The sequence below is a fragment of the Salvia splendens genome, chromosome 6, assembly GCF_004379255.2.
Source record: "Salvia splendens isolate huo1 chromosome 6, SspV2, whole genome shotgun sequence".
In the NCBI taxonomy this organism is placed as follows: Eukaryota; Viridiplantae; Streptophyta; class Magnoliopsida; order Lamiales; family Lamiaceae; genus Salvia; species Salvia splendens.
In genome coordinates, this window is record NC_056037.1 from 20,957,195 (window position 1) to 20,976,054 (window position 18,860).

An 18,860-nucleotide genomic window follows, 5' to 3' on the forward strand; every position below is an offset into this window, starting at 1 on the left:
GTTGTGCACTACATGGAATTTTCGAAAATTCCACTCTCCCACATGCCTATTTTATTCTTTTAAATTGTGGAATTTTTATTCATTAGCCTATATTTTATTTCCCCCACAATTTCTTTATTTAATTTACCCATGGATTAAACCTAACAAATAAATAGCAAATAATCAAACCCTAGCCCCGATTCACCTCAAAAATTTCGCCCCCTCTCTTCTCTCCCTCTCCCACACGTTTTTCATCTTCCACTCTCCCATCTCCAAAAATCCTCCATCCAACTCTTGTTCTTACAATCCTTTGAAGTTATTTTCAAGAGTCTCCGACGAATCGCTTCGTTCATCGTTTCGACCGATTCGTTTTGTGTCAAAGAAGGTATATTGCTCACTTTCTATCACCCTACCCGTTTTGACCATGTTCTTGAGTCCTATATGCATGTAGAGGGTGTAGGTTTGATAGATCGCAAATTTTAACGGGAGGAAAAGTGTGTTTCGTAAGAACTTGTTTGATTTTTCGCGATTGATTGAAATCATGTGTGTTGGATTGAAATATTTGGTGAATAATATGAGTTATGTGCAAATATGTGTATGAGGAACGTGTAAGCATGATTATGTGTTTTCGAGCATGAAAAAAAAAACGGTGTCTGTGTTGTGGAAGTTTTAAAAACCCTATTTTCGAACTTGAACCAGAAATCTGTGATGCACGACCAGTGACTTATGATCTGTATTTGACCCATCAAACGAACGAATTTTGCTATGACAGTTTTATTGAGTAAGCTTCAAGGTGTTTTCTGTGTCTCGTGTGAATTTCAGCCCGTTTTATTGAAAAATGAAATTTTAATAAATTTTTGAAGTTGACTGCACAAATCTGCCAGAAACTTGAGTTCTCGCCATGTATGTTTCGTTTTCTGTTTGACTGACCAATTGACCTCCGATCGATGTGATTCTTGAACTATATGAAACTTTGAAGTGTATTCTGAGTTGTGTTAAATTTCCAGCCTTTTCGGGCATCGTATGAATTTATGGTGAATTTTTCAAATGAACTGCGTAATACTGTCAGAAATTGTATGTTCCGACCAGAGAGTTTAATATGTGATATGACTGACCAAATGAAGTAATTTCGGTGTGAACATTTTTATGGATGAACTTGAAGGTGTCCTCTGCATTGTGACCAAAATTTAGCTTCTTTTGAGGTCGGGTGAATTTATAGTGATTTTTACAAAACGGTCGCGCAGTTCTGCCAGTTTTCTGCCTTGTTAAAATGACACCTAGTTTCAAGTTTAAAAGTATTATATGATGCATGTATGTCCAAGGAACGTGTTTAAATGTTGAAATCACTTGTGATAAGTTGGAATGTGTTACGTGTGTCTTTACACCTTTGTGACGTATGTTGGGTTGGGGAATTTGAGAAAAACGATGAGAGAGAAAACGATAGGACATGCATAGTAAAATGTTGTTGTGGAAGGCTGACTTGTGTTGTCGTTGACAAGGGTGTTGTGTACTCGTGAACTCGAGGATCGAGAGTTGCTATAAGTTGAGTTGTGAATTTGCTAAGCGATCGAGGTGGGCCGCAAACCCTATCAGGCTGTGTACACAGAGGGGATCGTGAACCGTCCTTGCTAGTCGGCCGGTCTCGTGGGCGAATACTGTGGCCACACTTTCGTCGCACTATGGTAAGAGGATGTGAATGATTGGTTGTTGAGAAAGTGGGGAGATTGTTTTGCCTGGCCAGGCTATGAAATTGTTTTTGTGATACTCGATGATATTTCTTTTCTAAAATGTTAAAACTCGAGATCACTGGTATGGATGACATAACTTATTAAAATATTTTCGGCATGAGCCCATTGAGTACAACAAGTACTCAGCCCTGCATATTATTTTTTTCTTACGTGCAGGTTGAGCGGGATGTTGCGGTGGATGTTGAGCTGGCTAAAGACCCTAGGATACGTTGTGTCGTCATACATAGGCTTGATCCTTGACTCTCCCTGAACCTTATTTATCCGCTGCTATGTTTTAAATTATGTCTTAAGACCTTAATCTTTTCGTGTGGTGTTTGAACATGTATGGTGGTGTTAGGTTTCAAACGAGTGTTTACGTTGTCTTTCTGAAAATGGTGTTTTCCGAGATTTAAGTTAAATGTTCGTTTTACCTTAGTTTTTTTTTATATAGTTGTATCTCTTAAGTCAAATTTTTCCGGTGCCCTTTTTAAAAGTATGTTTCTTTACGTCTTTTCAAAAAAAATGACCTTAAACTTCTTTAAACTAAGTTGTCTTCTTTCTTTAAGTCTTAAGTTGTTCTTTTAAACTGTTGTCCATGCATGTCGGTCACGATCGCCGCGTTTGTGATACCCCTGGTCTGGTCGGTCGTGACAGAGTGGTATCAGAGCTTCGTTCTTTTGCTCTGGTCCGAGAGTCTTCTTTCAGTCTAAGTCTAGATCAGTACCCCTAGACTAGAAGTGTCACGAAGGCTCAACATCCGAAGCATCACGCTCAACCAAAGAAAGTGAGGTATGTTTAAGTTGTTGAAAGAATGCGAGATTGATGTATGAAATTGATGATGTTATGATGAGGATGTTTTGGCAAGTGTACGTATGTGAATAAACGTTATGTGTGAAGATGATAATGTAGTGATATGATTATGGGGGACATGAGCATGATTGGCATGATAATCTAAACCCGTGTTATATGTGTGAAAATGATATTGTGATAGTGTGATTATGTGGAATATGAACATGATTGGCAAGATGATCTAAGCACGTGTTGTGTGTGCGAATATAATATTGTTATGGTATGATTATGTGAGACATGAGCAAGATTGGTATGATGAGTTAAGTATGTGTTATGTGTGAAAGTACTACGACGTAAGCATGTGAACATAGGAAGCCTTAGGGCGGCCTCAAATTTGGTGATGCGTGACGAACCCTAGATTTATCACATATAACGAGATAGAATATATGTTGGAAAACCTTCGTCTTCGCGTAAATGGCATGGATAAAACAACCCGCATATAAGGGCGCCCAATATAACGTCAGAGTGCGACGAATACAAGGAAGTTACGATTTTGATAACAACGAATACTAACAACGATGCTAACTTGTCTTTTGGACCAGAATGCCACCAAGACGCAGACGTGGCCCACAAGTGGAGAACGACATGGAGGAACAATCAGAGGGAAGTGTCGGGAATCAACCCCCTCCTCCACCACCACCCCCACCCCCACCTCAACCTCAAGAGAGAGAATACATTAAGGCCTTCTGAAAGGAAAACCCTCCAAAGTTTGACGGACTGGGAGAGCCCCCAAAGGCAGAGGCTTGGATACGCGACCTCGAGCGTATATTTGACTTCATGGGATGCACCGATAGGGAACGTCTAGCTTGCGTGACGTATCAACTGTCTGGACCTGCCGATTTTTGGTGGGAAACTAAACGACGAACTATGAACCCTGCCCGCCACGAGGCGCTCACATGGGAAGAATTCAAGGAAGAGGTGTACGACAAGTACATTCCCATGAGCTATAGACGGGCGAAGATAGTGGAGTTCCACACCCTGAAACAGGGAAACATGACGGTGACGGAGTACGACCGTGCTCTTTGTGAAATGACCCGATATGCGCCCGAGTTAGTGGACACCGATGAGAAGATGACCGCAAAATTCCGTTCTGGCCTTAGACACGAGATAAGGGTAGCCATGGCCAGCCGCAGAGGAATCTCGTACTCTGAAATTTTGAGTTGCGCTTTAGATGTGGAAGAAGCACTACCAAAGGACGAGACGACGGTGAATCCTACACCACCAACACCTCAACCAAACTATCGAGACAAGAGGAAGTGGGAAGACAACCGAGCTCCTTATGACAACAAGCGACACCGTTCTACTTTTCGCCAGACGCAAGACTATGACCGGCAAGCCATGCCACAGCCGAGAGGGAATCAACAGAAGGCACCCCACTGCAACCGGTGCTCCAAGTACCACTTTGGCGAGTGTAGAGCTGGAGGCATCCGATGCTTCACTTGTGGTGGAAATGGACATATGTCTCGAGAGTGCCCGAATAACAACAAAGGAGGAATGTGGAATAGGCAGGGACATGGGGAACAACAGCAACAACCACAACCCATTCGACAGGTGGCCCCACAGCAAGCGAGAGCGTACGCGCTGAAAGGAAATGAAGGGCAGGAACAGCAAACCGACAAGGACTGATGGGATGAAAGAGAAGTACCCCGAATAGTTTATGGAAGACAACTAAAATTTCGGGACTAAATTTCTGTTAAGAGGGGAAGGATGTAGCTCCCCGGAAAATTTTTGATTTTTTTTATTTGATGGCTTATTTTCGTTTAATTAATGTGGATGTTGATTTGGAAATGCATTTTGGAAATTGATATCTATGAGGTTGTGTTAACGAAGTGAAATTAATGGTTGAGAGTTAGGTGGAATAATATGATATGTTTTCCAATGGACGAGATTTAATTAAATAGGATCATGCATATTTGTGCCAGTTACCTTATTCAAATTCTTTTCTGCATTTCTATTTATTGGAAGTAATATCTTCTTTCTTGGATTTAATTAATTGTTTTGGGATACTTATCCAAATTAAATCCAAACCAAATGACCCCTAGATGGTACTACATGAAATTCGAACTCCATTTTATTTTCCTTGGGAGTTTTCGAAAATCTCCTATAGAAGAAAGAATTATTGTCATTTGATTTAATTGGTGCTTTATTGACTCCCTTCCTTTGAATTTAATCCAATTAAATCATGTTATAATTTATTTCTTCGCCTAAAATAAATAGAGAGTTGGGATATTTCCTTGGTTAGCAATTTTCGGCCCCTCCACTAAATTTTGGAGGATATTTGATTTGTTTCCTAATTTGTGGAATCCCTTTTTATTCAAATAAATTCCTATGTCTAATTAATTGGGGATGTGAATATTTTTCTTCTACTTTTCTTCCATATCACACGCCCCCTATGCAATATTTTCCTTGTGGGAATTTAATTAATTGTTGCCTATTTTATGGGAGCCTTTTTCCTATAAATAAATTACCTAATTTAAATCCTATTCTTTTAATTGGGGATTTAAATAATTTCCTTGTGCAATTACCCAAGAATTTTCGGCCCCTCCTTTCTTTCCTACTTGGAAATTTAATTTAATTGTTCCCTTGTATTCATTATTTTTATTTCCTAAGTTATGAATTTATTATCCAAGTAAATACCAAGTAAATTCTTTGTTGTGCACTACATGGAATTTTCGAAAATTCCACTCTCCCACATGCCTATTTTATTCTTTTAAATTGTGGGATTTGTATTCATTAGCCTATATTTTATTTCCCCCACAATTTCTTTATTTAATTTACCCATGGATTAAACCTAACAAATAAATAGCAAATAATCAAACCCTAGCCCCCATTCACCTCAAAAATTTCGCCCCCTCTCTTCTCTCCCTTTCCCTCTCCCACACGTTTTTCATCTTCCACTCTCCCATCTCCAAAAATCCTCCATCCAACTCTTGTTCTTACAATCCTTTGAAGTTATTTTCAAGAGTCTCCGACTAATCGCTTCGTTCATCATTTCTACCGATTCGTTTTGTGTCAAAGAAGGTATATTGCCCACTTTCTATCACCCTACCCGTTTTGACCATGTTCTTGAGTCCTACATGCATGTAGAGGGTGTAGGTTTGATAGATCGCAAATTTTAACGGGAGGGAAAGTGTGTTTCGTAAGAACTTGTTTGATTTTTCGCGATTGATTGAAATCATGTGTATTGGATTGAAATATTTGGTGAATAATATGAGTTATGTGCAAATATGTGTATGAGGAACGTGTAGGCATGATTATGTGTTTTCGAGCATGGAAAAAAAACGGTGTCTGTGTTGTGGAAGTTTTAAAAACCCTATTTTCGAACTTGAACCAGAAATCTGTGATGCACGACCAGAGACTTATGATCTATATTTGACCCATCAAACAAACGAATTTTGCTATGAAATTTTTACTGAGTAAACTTCAAGGTGTTTTCTGTGTCTCGTGTGAATTTCAGCCCGTTTTATCGAAAAATGGATTTTAATAAATTTTTGAAGTTGACTGCGCAATCTGCCAGAAACTTGAGTTCTCGCCATGAATGTTTCGTTTTCTGTTTGACTGACCAAATGACCTCCGATCGATGTGATTCTTGAACTATATGAAAATATGAAGTGTATTCTGAGTTGTGTTAAATTTCCAGCCTTTTCGGGCATCGTATGAATTTATGGTGAATTTTTCAAATGAACTGCGCAATACTGTCAGAAATTGTATGTTCCGACCAGAGAGTTTAATATGTGATATGACTGACCAAATGACGTGATTTCGGTGTGAAAATTTTCATGAATGAACTTGAAGGTGTCCTTTGTATTGTGACCAAAATTTAGCTTCTTTTGAGGTTGGGTGAATTTATAGTGATTTTTACAAAACGGTCGCGCAGTTCTGCCAGTTTTCTGCCTTGTTAAAATGACACCTAGTTTCAAGTTTAAAAGTATTATATGATGCATGTATGTCCAAGGAACGTGTTTAAATGTTGAAATCACTTGTGATAAGTTGGAATGTATTACGTGTGTCTTTACACCTTTGTGACGTATGTTGGGTTGGGGAATTTGAGAAAAACGATGAGAGAGAAAACGATAGGACATGCATAGTAAAATGTTGTTGTGGAAGGTTGACTTGTGTTGTTGTTGACAAGGGTGTTGTGTACTCGTGAACTCGAGGATCGAGAGTTGCTATAAGTTGGGTTGTGAATTTGCTAAGCGATCGAGGTGGGCTTTCTTTTCAAACCTTTTTACTTTTTCGAAAAATATTATGTGGCGATATAAGGGTGGTTTAACTGTTATGTCATGCCATGTTGTTTTTATTATGAGATTGTGTGCCTGATGCCTAGTTCGTTTGAGCTTGCTCCGTTAGGCTATAGGGCTATGTTGAGATTGTGCTTGATGCCTAGTTTGTGAGTTCACTCCATTAGGCTATAGGGCTATGATAAACGAATTTGGGTCTGAGTAGGGCCGCAAACCCTATCAGGCTGTGTACACAGAGGGGATCGTGAGCCGTCCTTGCTAGTCGGCCGGTCTCGTGGGCGAATAGTGTGGCCACACTTTCGTCGCACTATGGTAAGAGGATGTGAATGATTGGTTGTTGAGAAAGTGGGGAGATTGTTTTGCCTAGCCAGGCTATGAAATTGTTTTTCTGATACTCGATGATATTTCTTTTCTAAAATGTTAAAACTCGAGATCACTGGTATGGATGACATAACTTATTAAAATGTTTTCGGCATGAGCCCATTGAGTACAACAAGTACTCAGCCCTGCATATTATTTTTTCTTACGTGCAGGTTGAGCGGGATGTTGAGCTGGCTAAAGACCCTAGGATACGTTGTGTCGTCATACATAGGCGTGATCCTTGACTCTCCCTGAACCTTATTTATCCGCTTCTATGTTTTAAATTATGTCTTAAGACCTTAATCTTTTCGTGTGGTGTTTGAACATGTATGGTGGTGTTAGGTTTTAAACGAGTGTTTACGTTGTCTTTCTGAAAATGGTGTTTTCCGAGATTTAAGTTAAATGTTCGTTTTACCTTAGTTTTTTTTATATAGTTGTATCTCTTAAGTCAAATTTTTCCGGTGCCCTTTTTAAAAGTATGTTTCTTTACGTCTTTTCAAAAAAAATGACCTTAAATTTCTTTAAACTAAGTTGTCTTCTTTCTTTAAGTCTTAAGTTGTTCTTTTAAACTGTTGTCCATGCATGTCGGTCACGATCGCCGCGTTTGTGATACCCCTGGTATGGTCGTTCGTGACATCAATGCTGCAAGCCAGCAAGTTGATGAAGAAAGGATGCCCGACATACCTTGTTTACCTGAACAAAGAAGAGAAAGATGAGAGGAAATTAGAGGAAATCGAAGTCGCTCGCGAATTGCCAGATGTATTCCCTGACACTCTACCTAGTCTACCGCCAGACAGACAAGTGGTGTTCATGATAGATCTGGAACCAGGATCTGCCTCGGTATCAAAGGCACCATATCGAATGGCCCCAAAGGAACTAGACGAACTGAAGGTACATCTGCAAGAACTCCTGGACCTGAGATTCATCAGATCGTCTCACCATGGGGAGCACCTGTACTGTTCGTCAAGAAGAAAGACGGGACCATGAGAATGTGTGTGGACTACCAAGAACTTAACAAGTTGACTCTCAAGAACAAGTACCCCTTGCCGAGGATCGACGATCTATTTGATCAGCTCAAGGGAGCCAGTGTGTTTTCCAAAATGGACCTGAAGTCAGGATATCACCAACTGAAGATTAAACCAGAGGATGTGCCCAAGACGGCCTTCTGAACTAGATACGGTCACTATGAATTCACGGTGGTGCCGTTTGGTCTAACGAATGCACCGGCGGTGTTCATGGATCTGATGAACCGCATTTTTCCATCCATATCTCAACAAGTTTGTCCTAGTCTTCATCGACGATGTGCTGATATACTCTAAAAAAAGGAACACGAGGAACACCTGCGGCTTGCCCTAGAGACGCTACGGGCAGAGAAGTTATACGTCAAATTCAGCAAGTGCGAATTCTGGCTCAAGGAGGTGAATTTTCTCGGACATACTGTGATAGCAGAAGGAATCCGAGTGGATCCTGCTAAAGTAGAAGCAGTGCGGAATTGGAAGGTGCCAACAACGCCCAATGAAATCCGAAGTTTCCTCGGACTAGCTGGCTACTACAGGAGATTCATTGAAGGATTCTCAAAGATCGCAAGGCCAATAACTCAGCAACTTAAGAAGGGAACCAAGGTCTCATGGTCTCCCAAGTGCGAGGCAAGCTTCCAATTACTAAAGGAGAAATTGACCAGTGCACCCGTGCTAGCAGTCCCAGAGTCAGGGACGGACTACGTTGTCTACACGGATGCCTCCAAGAGCGGACTTGGATGTGTGCTAATGCAGAAAGGGAAAGTGATCGCTTACGCGTCACGACAGCTCAGGACACACGAGCTCAACTATCCAACACACGATTTAGAGCTAGCAGCAGTGGTCCACGCATTGAAAATTTGGAGACACCACCTATACTGTAACGCCCCACTTTCTGAACCCTAATTTTCGAACCATGAAATTTTTGCATTTAATGCTTTTAACGCCGTGAAGTATGCAAATTAAATGATGTGTGAATTAATTGCTTGATTTCTATGTGACCTAATTTTGTTTTGGAGTTGAGATGTGGGTGGAATAGTCAATCGTGTTGAATTGTGACGTGGCTGTTTGAATAATTGATGCGGGGTGAAATATATTGTGGTGAATTATTTTTTCTAAGGGTGAGTGAGATTAAATAGGATCATCAATAATTACCTTGCCCATTTTATTTGAAATTTTCGACCACTCCTATTTATTGGAGAGGGATTCTATTTTCCTTGGATTTAATTATTTGTTCGGGATAATTATCCAAATTAAATCCAAAGCCAATTATTCTTTATTTTCTTCATGAGAAAAGTCGACCCCCCATGCTTGCCCCATGGAGATTTCAAAAATCTCCTAATTGTGGAGAGGATGAATTATTCATTATACTAATTGATCCCCTATTTATTCCCTCCCATGAATAAATTCAAATATCCTAGCAAATCTTGCCTTATCTTGTTCAATTAAAGATTTGAAATTTATTTCCTTGTGGAAGAAGCATAATTCACGCCACTTCCCTATTTTTTTATTGAGAGAATTATTATTTTATTATGCTCCGTAATATTTTATTCTACTCCGTGAAATACCAAAAAAAATCATTGGCTAATTAAATAGCCAAGATTTCAAAATCTCTCCACCAAATTCACGCCAATTCCCACTCCCTCATATCTTCCCCAAATCTTTATTTAATTGTGGGATATTTTATTCCTAACTCTATAAATAAGAGATTAAACCAAACCCTAACCCTAGCCCCCACAATTTCACACGCCTACTCCCTCTCTCACATGCCCATTCTCTCTTCCCCACTCCTCCCACACTTGTTCTTCTACTCTACTCAAGATCCTTTCGATTCGCCAAGAGTTTGTTGAAGAATCAAGAGTTATATTCGTTTCTACCGATTGTTTCGATCAAGAAAGGTACAATCAAACCTCTATTCTTCATTCCTCTCCATCTAAACATTGTTTTGACTCCCTCATGCATATAGTGAGTGTAGGGATTTTAAATCTAAGGATTTAATCGGTGGGAATTTGTATTTGTATGTGTGTATGCGTTTTGAATGAAATTGTATGAAGATTTAATGAATCATTGGTGAATGATGTATGATTATATGAAAACATGAGTGTGAGGACTCTTTTAAGCATGTTTGTGTGTTAAAACCATGAAAATGTTGTGTTTGAATGAATGGGGATGAAACCCTATTTTTAAGCATTGAAAACTGTGGATTCGGACAGTAGATTCCGACACGTTTTTGACCGACCAAATGAACTCCTTTTTATTTGATTATTTTTTCTGAGTAAACTTCATGATGTCTTCTGTGTTGTGTGTAAATTACAACTCATTTGAACAAAAGATAAATATTTGGTGAATTTTTGAAATTGAATGCGCAATTCTGCCGGAAAATATTTTCTCGACCAGTAGGTTACGTTTTCGATTTGACCGACCTAAAAAGGTTATTTTGACATGAATTTTTAGCTGGAAGTTATTTGATGAGTCTACTTCGTCGTGGTAAAAGTTTAGCCCCAACGGAAGTCGGGTGAGTTTTTAATAATTTTTATAGAATGGTTGCGCAGTGCTGCCAGATTTCTATCTTTACAAAAACAACTATGTTGTTATAAGTGATATACATGATATATATATATATATATGTGATGACGTGATGTGTTATTCAAAGATGGGGAAAAAGGGGAACGTTAGGGACATGCATAATACTAAGTCGATGTTTGTGACTGATTGATAATGTATATTATCTAAAGGTGATAACTCGTACGCGAAGCGTGATAGCAAAGGGAAAGCAGTACTTGAAATCTAAACGGTCGAGGTGAGCTCTCTTTTAAATAAGGACGATGTCCTAAATGCTTTATTGATGAAAATTTCTATGATTATCATGCCGTGATTTGTTTTAACGTGTCTATCTGATGTGGCTTTTGCCACTGTTATATAAATCGAATTCGGGTCCTCGTAGGGCCGCAAACCCTACGTGGATTAGTGTACACCTATGGTAGACTGTGTGCTAGCGTACGGGCTGGCCGGTCTAGTGGCTTGGTTTGTGGCCACATTCCAAGTCATGTATTGGCAGATATGGTTGACGTCTATGGGAAAATGACTGTGCAGTCGCTATTTTGAACAATGAAAAGTATTTTGGGTGCCTCGGGCATTTCTAAAGCTCAAACCCCGATGGTTACTTGCGTATGGCATGATAACATATACTCTTAATTAAAATGTTTTCGGCATGAGCCACTGAGTATTTTTATAGTACTCAGCCCTGCATGTGTTTTCCCTATGTGCAGAGTGGCGACGAGCGGTTGGTGGTGTTGAGCAGAATTAATAATATACTATGGTTGTTTTGAAACTCCGAGTGTCGTTGTGTCTTCACACATGACTTCACTCTTCTCTTGGATGCTTCCGCTGTGATATTTTCTTTACTTATTCTTATTTAACTATGAAACTGTTTGTTGGGATGTTTGAAATCTTATTATCTTTTGAATATATGCTAAACCTTTAGTCTTTTTATTTATTAAACTTAAATTCTTGGTCAGACTTTTATTGAAACTCTAGTCTTCTATGTTTGTTCATTAATTCATTTTAATTACGATCGCCCGCTTTTATTAACCCTAAAGGGCGGTCGTGACATATACGGAGTTAGGTGCGAGATTTTCACGGACCACAAGAGTTTCAAATACTTCTTCGAGCAGAAGGACTTGAACATGAGACAGAGGAGATGGCTCGAATTAGTAAAGGACTACGATTGCGGCATATACTACCATCCAGGCAAGGCTAACGTCGTAGCAGACGCACTAAGCCGTAAGAGCCAGCACCAAGTAGCAGTCCTGTTCAACCAGGAAGAAGAACTGCTTAGAGAATTTGACAGAATGAATTTGGAGATGGTGCGAGCACCTGAGACGGTGGATAGCATAATTTCGACTCTAGTAGTTGTTCCCGATTTAAGGGTCAGGATCGTGGAGGCCCAGAGACGGGACGAGACTCTAGAGAAGTGGCGTTTGAAATTGAGAACAAGTAAACAAGAGAATTTCCAGGAGGAGGCAGACAATGCGCTCCTGTTTGAAGGGAGACTGTGTGTGCCCAACCAAGAGGAGCTCAGAAACGAGATAATGAGCGAGGCGCACGATACCCCATACACCGCCCACCCAGGGAGTACAAAGATGTATCAGGACTTAAAGAAGAAGTTCTGGTGGGACGGCATGAAGAGGGACATAAAATCCTACGTCGAGAGGTATCTTGCATGTCAACAAGTGAAGACACTACACCAACGACCCTATGGAAAATTGCAGCCGTTGGAGTTTCCTGAGTGGAAATGGGAACACATAGCCATGGATTTTGTCACAGGACTGCCAAAGTCTCAAAGAGGAAACACTGCAATCTGGGTAATAGTTGATCGTCTTACTAAGAGCGCCTACTTTATACTGATACCTATCACGTACGGGTCAGAGAAGCTAGCCTAATTATACGTGAAAGAGATCATTCGCCTGCATGGCATACCAGCGACGATCACGTCGGATAGAGATGCCAAATTCACGTCCAGATTTTGGAAGAGCTTACAGAGAGAGCTATGGACGCAATTGAATTTTAGCACAACATTTCAGCCACAAACCGATGGACAATCGGAAAGAAAAATTCAGACTGTTGAAGATATGCTGAGGGCAGTAGTGCTCAATAGAGGGAGCAATTGGGAACAGGTACTGCCACTGATAGAATTTGCTTATAACAATAGCTACCAGACAACAATCGATATGGCCCCGTACGAAGCACTGTAGGGAGGAAGTGTAGATCACCCCTCTACTGGGATGAGGTCAGCGAGAGAAAAATTCTGGGCCCGGATGCAATCGAAGAGATGATAGAAATTGTCAGAAAAATCTGAGAGAGAATCAAGGAGGCTCAGGACAGACAGAAGTCTTATGCAGATGTCCGACGGACTGACTTGCGATATTCAGTTGGAGATACAGTCTTCTTGAAAGTATCACCCTCGAAGGGGATAGCTAGATTTGAAGTCAAGGGAAAACTCCGACCCCGATACATAGGACCGTACGAAATCCTAGAAGCCGTTGGACAAGTGGCTTATCGATTGCCGTTACCGCTGAGTTTTGGAAACGTTCACAATGTATTCCAAATATGTGTTTGATCCGAAGCACGTGATTCATCAGGAAGAGATGACATTAAACCCGAATCTGAGCTACGAGGAAAGGCCAAAGGCAATTCTGGACAGGAAGGTGCAACAATTAAGAAATAAATCCATTCATTCAGTGAAAATACTTTGGGAACACCACGGGCAGGAAGAGGCCACGTGGGAGTTGGAAGACAAAATGAGGGAACGATACCTTGAACTGTTCGAGTACAGCCGCGCAAATTTCAGGACGAAATTTCTTTTAAGGAGGGTGGAATGTGACGGCCCGAGAATTTGTTCCTTTCTTTTAAGATAAATCGGATTTAATTAGCTCGTTTAACTCTCGTTTAAAGGGAATATGTCTTTCGCTGTAATTCTCCGACGTTGGGATAAATCAAGTTTTGTAAAAACAACAAATTGCACGAAAATGCATTTAAGGATAAAAGTATGAGAGATGCGTTTATTAAGAGTACAAATTGGAAATACAATCTCATGGATGATGGGGATGCTACTAGTACATAATTACATAAGTACAAATTGGAAATACAATCTCATGGATGATGGGGATGCTACTAGTACATAATTACATAAGTAAAAGAGACACCACATGTCTACACTGTACCTTTCATCCTACTACATAAATTATTATGGCTACAACTCTAAGAATACAAACTCCAAGACTATAATACTAACTAGAAAAAGAAATGGAGGATCACTTTTCTTGGAGCAAAATCTCTCCTCCAATCCCCCAGATTCTCGACAGCTCCATAGTCAAAGGAGAGTTGTCTTCTTCTTCATTTCCTCCTTTTCTCCTCGACATTCGGCCTATGAGACTCCAAAAAAATTGTGGCAGCCAAGGAGCCTTGAGAACCCTGCTGAAATAGGACAAGAGATGGGGTTAAGATGGACTCATAGTTGGGGAATAGGGGAGACCAAGCCACATATAGGAGGGGATGGAGATAGGCTAAACAAGACAGCCCGAAACCCAACCAAGGCTAAGAGAGCTAGCCAAACCTTGCTGTTTCAAGTTTCATCAAAAAAGGAATTAAGACAAAAGGACTTCTGTAAAGTAAGCTCATCACCAAGTTCATTGGAGCAAGGGAAGCTCCGTCACCAAAGCTGGAGGAATAGCCTAGGAGGGCAGCCCCAGATAATCACCAAAATAGTATGAACAACATGATTATGAAGCTCAGAAAGAGAGCTAAGCTTGTAGCCGAAAATGGATCACCAATGCCCAAGGCCTGCCACAAAAAGCCAAGAAGAATGGCCTATAAATAACAACCGCCTCTCTCCCTATTTCACACATATATTCTGCCAAATCCTCGCAAGGCAAAGGAGTGCAGCGGAGTGAGGAACGGCGGCGCAAGGCGACGGCAATAGAAGGGCAGCCAAGAACCGAAAGGGTTCATCGAGTGAGGTAATTTCCTCAACAACCCACACCTCTTGCATCATGTTAATAAACCAAGAACTTAGTCTCAACAATAGGATCCCCACTACAATATCAAGCCACAAGCAGCATAAATAAAGCCAATACTCAACCAAACTTTGAACTTTTCGAACCAGTAAGCACTAAACGTGAGTGGCTGAGTTTCAAGCAAAGACATCTTACAATAAGGAACTCCATAACTCACAGATTAAATTACATAAATTAAGAGGGGAAAAAGGAGGGGGACTCAGGCGGCAGCGCCTCTAGAGAGAACGCAGCAGAAGACTCAACGAAGAGGGCGAAGGCGATGCCTTCCCCTATAGCAGTAGGGCTCCTTCCGGTTTGGGGAAAACGAGAGAAATAGCTGAGAAAAGAGAAGGAGACGCCGGAGGTGAGCGTGGACGACGGTGAGTGATTCTCGCCGGAGATGGCGACGCGTCAAGGCGGTGGGGGAGACGCCGCTGTGCCGATTTTGGGGGAAATCCCTAAATTGGAATTCAGAAATGGGGAAGAGAGTGAGACGCGGTGAAGGGAGTATATTGGGTCATTTGGGCCACCAAAAGGAATTTGGGCCAATTTAATTACTTGTCTTGAGCCTCTAATTTAATAGAGAAGTGGGCTGCCTCACATTGAATTAAATTAGGAAGAATGGGTTGTCCTCAATTAAAATATGGGCCGAGGGATTTTGTTGGATTGGGCTACATAATTTAATTAGTGGACTTGGAAATTAAATATTATTTGGAAAGGAATTAATTTGAGGAATTAAGCTTGGAGCTTAATTAAATTAATTTCCGAATAATCTGAGTTTTCCAAAGACAAGAGATGTTAAGGAAAGACGCGAAGGGCCAACCGGCGTCGCCCCGCGACGCCATGGGCTGCCTTAAGAAAAATCCTATAAAAGCCGAGACTAAGACGTAGGTACTATCCTATAGGATGCATGCATTCTTTTTCAGAAAAATAGTTCAAGTACTAATTAGCGTGTTACGCTATTTATTTCTAAAGGAGAGATTATTCAAGGGCAAGTGAGGCCAAATGAGGATTTTTAATCAGAGATAAGCATACCAGGTGGGCTTTCTTTTAATATCCAGCACTATAGTGTGGATATAAAGCAAATGTTTTGAAGTTATGAAATACCTTTTTCTCAAAAATGAATATGTGATCATTCCTTTTAAAGTTGTTGTCAGGCCATAAAGTGTTTGTTTTCGAGACCTGCCTGTTGCAGATATTTGTCTGTTGGAGATATTCGTTTGTTGGTTTTGGCTACGCCGAAATGCTTCAATTCGGATCGTGGTGCACAAGAGTCGTGAGCCATCTAGAGGTTGACCGACGAGAGTACTGTTGAAGGTGGCCACCTTCACGGTACACTAGATTATCAGACATGGCAGGAGACATAAGAAGTTAGACTGATCAGTCGGACTTTTAAGATCACAAAAGAATTTAGTATGCTCGGGCCTTTTTAAGAAAACTGTCTGATACTATTGATGGATGACAACTTATATATATGTATGTTTTGTTTTCAGCACGTATCCACTAAGTACTCCTGTACTCAGCCCTGCATGTATTTGTAAATGTGCAGGTTGATCGTCAAGATGGAGAAGAATTGATCGGAGTCGATGCTATTAAATAAGCATGTGGATTTCTCGATGATTCGTGTCTTCATACACGAAGTCGTTTAAAAGGGACCTATTTCTGCTGTATTTTGTTAAGTGAGAATTTCAAAGTCTCACATTCGAACCCTGATTTAGTTGATATGACCAATTATTCTATTTTGAGATCTTGTAATCAAATACTTAGCTTCTAATTTGTGGTATCAATTGATTGGCCTTTCGGCAAGTCCCTTGAGTTTTTTCCTCGTTTCATTAATTCCACTTATTAGTCACGAATTTCCCGCTTTTGCTATCATTAGGAAAGTGTGGTCGTGATCGGCCTTATCTCTCTCCCTCATTCCCAAATCACACAATGCAGGAGGAACCCTATATCGAAACCATCCCTCTTCTCCCACCGGCGTATCCTACTACGCCGTCTGCTCAAATTCCAGCCAGTGACGAGCCGTCACCACCACCTACGCAATCCAGCGGCTTGGAGTCAGTAGAGCAGGCGTCGTTGCTGTTTCTTAGGTCTTCGCCGCAGGACTCCCTCCGCTGGTGCCTTTCCTTCGTCACCGCCGCTGCTCCGCGGCTAGCCACTGTCCCGCTGGTGGTCCGGCTGAAGTACCGCCGAGGCAGCCTCCGCCGTCGCAATCAGGCTCCCCGCAGGGCGAGCATTACCTGCCCATCTCACGAACGCCGCTGCGCGTCAGGAATCGCCTGCGGTCTCGGCTACCAACCGCACCTGATGCTCTACCGTCGAGTTGCCGATGTCTCGAAGTCAGTGCCACCATCTCCGACAAACCCCTAAAGCCTAGTCTCTTTTCATTTATTATTTAGCTTATGCTATGGGTTCCATTCGGAAGAAGCTAAGTGAGCTTAGAGGTAAGTTCTTTTCTCAGTACTACATTCTTGCTTGGTGATACGGTTTCAATTCTTAGAATGTTTGCCATATATTTTCGTGTGGAGCTCACGGGAGTGGGTTTGGTTTGAAGAACCTTTTTGTTACTGATCTAAAATCTTAGAGGCTGTAGCATATCATTTTCATGCTTATGTTTTCTGAAATTATGGGATTCTCCTAGCATGCTTGTGATGTCTGTTAAATGTGAGATTTCTACTACATGATGGTGTGATTTAGTTAACTGTGTTTGAAGGGGATTGAGGTTACCTTTCTTGAACCTCTCTGCGTCCGGCTTCTAGCCTCTGTCTCTATCACTGATATGCAATGGTTTCTGCCTCTAACTCGGCCCCTCTCTCACTCCCTTAGCTCTCCCTTAGCTCACTGCCTTGTATTAGATTTGTGGTGATCAAGGGGTATGTCCGAGGTTGTCTGTATTTATAGAGAATATGTAACTGAAAGCTAAGCTGTCAAAGCTTGTTGTTTTGGCTGGAAAAGGGGCCTTAAGGCTGCTCCTATGTTGGCTGCCCTCTCTGCAGCTTGCAGGCTGTGTACTTGTGAAATAAATGAGCCTACAGCTCCTGGACATGCTCTGATAGATAACTGAATTTGGTGCTTTATTCTGGTGTTCTATTGTTGTACATTTTAACCGCAATTGGCTCTATATGGGCTGGTTCCTTGAGGGCACTGAGGTGTACTCGTGGATTAAATGCTGCTGCTCCCTCAATTGTACCCCACTGCAGAGATCCCTCCCATCTTCTCTATTTTGCAGCACCTTTAACTGGTTCGCAGGCATATAGTACTGCCTGATGATGTCACGACCGCACTTCCTCAGGATAGAAAGCACGGTGGGTCGTGACTAGTGGGGGAATTAAGAAGCGGGGAAGAAGGGGGAAAACAATCAAAGGGGTACGACATGTAGATCAAAAGACGAAACTTCATTATCAAAGCATAGTCTCAGATCACGAAGCAACATAGTTTGAATAAAAATAGTCCAACGGATTAAAGAAAAACATAAGAATTTCTAAGACTTAGAGTAGCAGAAGCAATTGAGAGTTAGCTACTACTATGTATGAAGACACAATAGCAACCGGAACGTTTATTGAATATGATCTCAGTCCAATGCTCAACATCCTCCGTCTCCCGTCCACGCTCAACCTGCACATAGGGAAAACACATGCAGGGGCTGAGTACTTGATGCACTCAGTGAACTCATGCCCAAAATACATTTCATCAATAAAGTTATGTCAGCCATCATTGAGTGAAACTCGGGTTTTACTTTAAAAGGGCCGAGAAACACTAAAATCATTCTTTAAATAAAATAGTGTCCGCGCGGATAATGTCATCGTCATCCTCCATCATATACCATATCTGAACCATCATGTGAAATGAGAATGTGGCCACAAACTCGATTACTGGACCGGCCGACCCAAGGGACGGCTCACGATCCCCATCAGTGCACTAGCCTAAGTAGGGCTTAGACCCTAGTTAGACCCGAATTCGTTAACCATCAAAGTCTAGTAGAACATTATTCTAGTAGACAATCAGATAGGCAATTCAAAACATAAAGTACGGCATGACATAATATTTAAACCACCCTTATCTCACCATAAACATAGTATTTGCAAATAAAGAGTTTAAGCAATAAAGCCCACCTCAAAAGCTTAGTAATTTCGT

At 41.1% G+C, this 18,860-nt stretch overlaps 1 protein-coding gene and 2 long non-coding RNA genes across 4 annotated transcripts; 2 read left to right on the plus strand and 1 right to left on the minus strand.

The window, feature by feature from the left end:
• The first annotated feature begins 3,422 nt into the window (after nucleotides 1–3,422).
• LOC121808954 lies at nucleotides 3,423–4,181 on the plus strand. Its single transcript, XM_042209510.1, has one exon. The coding sequence runs from the start codon at nucleotides 3,423–3,425 to the stop codon at nucleotides 4,179–4,181; it is 759 nt and encodes a 252-aa protein (XP_042065444.1).
• Nucleotides 4,182–13,705: 9,524 nt separating this feature from the next.
• On the minus strand, nucleotides 13,706–14,494 carry LOC121807877. Its single transcript, XR_006052061.1, has 2 exons — nucleotides 14,356–14,494; nucleotides 13,706–14,148 (listed from the first exon to the last, which is right to left on the minus strand). It is a non-coding gene; the product is annotated as an uncharacterized LOC121807877 (long non-coding RNA).
• Nucleotides 14,495–14,586: 92 nt separating this feature from the next.
• LOC121807876 lies at nucleotides 14,587–16,522 on the plus strand. 2 transcript variants are annotated; one of them, XR_006052060.1, is made up of 4 exons: nucleotides 14,587–14,690; nucleotides 15,702–15,764; nucleotides 15,884–16,139; nucleotides 16,276–16,522. It is a non-coding gene; the product is annotated as an uncharacterized LOC121807876 (long non-coding RNA). The 2 variants fall into 2 exon arrangements; XR_006052059.1 differs by lacking the exon at nucleotides 16,276–16,522 and having other exon boundaries at nucleotides 15,884–16,221.
• The last annotated feature ends 2,338 nt before the right edge of the window (nucleotides 16,523–18,860 follow it).

Bases quoted from the DNA above. Each gene is read 5' to 3' on its own strand.
- LOC121808954 (XM_042209510.1), top strand. From the start codon at position 3,423: ATGAACCCTGCCCGCCACGAGGCGCTCACATGGGAAGAATTCAAGGAA.